The following is a 1,799-nucleotide window of genomic DNA, read 5'->3' on the forward strand; positions in this document are numbered from 1 at the left end:
AAGTCTACTAGTCATTAGTTAACACTCCTTAAAAAAAATGTAAACTCCGAATTGCTTCTTAGCTCATTAAATAAACTTGGCACACGGAAGTGCATGAGTTAGTGTGCAGTTGTTCCTCATACCTGCAATACTAAGTTATGAATCATGAAATTATTTAAGCTTAGGATAGTCATTGAATGTTTGCTAACTTTTTATGATTTCTGTATCTTAATGTTTGTTCTTGTTTAATTTCTGTATCTTAATGTTTGTATCTTAGTGTTTCTTCTTTCATTGATATTTATATTTATATGAAATACATGGAAAAGTCACACACAGCCATACCATATTGTAAAAACAGAACACACCCATTATCATTAAGTAGACAAACATAACTATACAGCAAAGTACTACTAAGTAAACAAAACAATTACTCACATAGTTAAAGAAGTAATTTAGAAAAAGTGTCGGCGAGTTTCAAATCAACAAATGGATAAAGATCAGAAATACCAAGAGACGTTGACACCACATGTGTCTTGTATAACATTTATTTAACTTATTTCTATTTAATGTAGGACTAACTAATCACACTTGAATTCCAACAACAAAATTTACCAGTAGTTGGCTAACATGTATTATGCACGATATAAACAATATCAGGATATGGAGAAGCGTCGAATCTTGTCTTGTTTTACAGGATCTTTGGGATGAGTTATGACAGGATCTTGACGTGAAAAAGGAGAAAGACGGCCAAGTTTTCTGGACACTGAGTTTAGGAATGATTTTTTATGCAAAGGAGGCTTATCAGCTGAAGGTGAAGTAACATTTAATAAAGGACTACTAACAGCTGATTCAAGTTTACATTTTTCACTCTCTTTTATTTTCATTGTAAGCTTCGCTATCTCTAATTTTAGTTCTTCATTTTCTCTTCTTAATTTTGAGACCTCATTTGAAACTGGATAAAGCTCAGATGAGTATACATTCCGATTTTCAGGTGTCAAAGGAGATTCCGAACCTACACTGCCAATGCCGTCCATGTCGTTGCGACGGCGTTGCTGATCATAATAGAGAACTTGAGCCACACTTTGGACAGGAAGCCTGTTGTTTTGTGCTGCGTGCGCGCGTGCTTCTCGTGATAGCTTCTGGCAGTCCATCATGCTGCAAACTTTCTTTCTGTCCGTATCACTTAGAAACGGATGAGCCTGAAAATTTTGAATTCTAATAAGAAAGTTATATGAGAATTCTAGAGTTAAGTCCTTGATTTCAATGATAGTATTATAAGTTCAATTTTGTTGTGTCAAATAAACTATGTTCACATCAAACAGCTGCACCATGCAACTTCTGTAGCGGATCCATTTACATCCTTAACCACTTGTGTCAACCCCAATTAACTATTTCTTAAAAACATCTGTAAGATTTATGGGTCACATATGTAATTAATTAATAAAGTGTGTTAGGGTCATTATATAATTAGCCAATAAACTGGGGGTCAAATAATATATAATAGTTTATGGCTAAAGAGCATAATAGTTATGAAAATTAATAGTGTAGATACCAGGCAGTTTCTAATTTAATGAGGGGCTGAATTGGAAATACTGCAATTTGGGATATAACTAATAATAGTTATATATAGGGGTAATGGTCCCCAAGGCAAACACAACAAGACTATTCAGTTTCAAAACCCTAAAGGAGAAAACTCTCTGGTTCTCTCTATCCCCATCAAGAGAGCAAGGTCTTCAGGGTGTTTTGCTGAGGAAGATCACCCAACCCATTGGCTTTATCATCATTAATGGCAATTCCCACAGGTACGCTTCCGCCTTTGG

General features: G+C 34.9%; 1 protein-coding gene across 2 annotated transcripts in view; it reads right to left on the reverse strand.

The window, feature by feature from the left end:
* Positions 1 to 325: 325 nt before the first annotated feature.
* Positions 326 to 1,799, reverse strand: part of LOC101510965 (BTB/POZ domain-containing protein SR1IP1-like) — a 10,272-nt gene continuing 8,798 nt past the window's right edge. For both annotated transcript variants that reach the window (XM_012718205.3, XM_004509022.4), the window contains exon 5: positions 326 to 1,178. In XM_012718205.3, coding sequence (XP_012573659.1) covers positions 633 to 1,178 — 546 coding nt within the window. In that variant the 3' untranslated portion in view covers positions 326 to 632. The remainder of the gene's footprint in view (positions 1,179 to 1,799) is intronic.

Source organism: Cicer arietinum, chromosome 7 (assembly GCF_000331145.2).
Source record: "Cicer arietinum cultivar CDC Frontier isolate Library 1 chromosome 7, Cicar.CDCFrontier_v2.0, whole genome shotgun sequence".
Taxonomy (NCBI): domain Eukaryota; kingdom Viridiplantae; phylum Streptophyta; class Magnoliopsida; order Fabales; family Fabaceae; genus Cicer; species Cicer arietinum.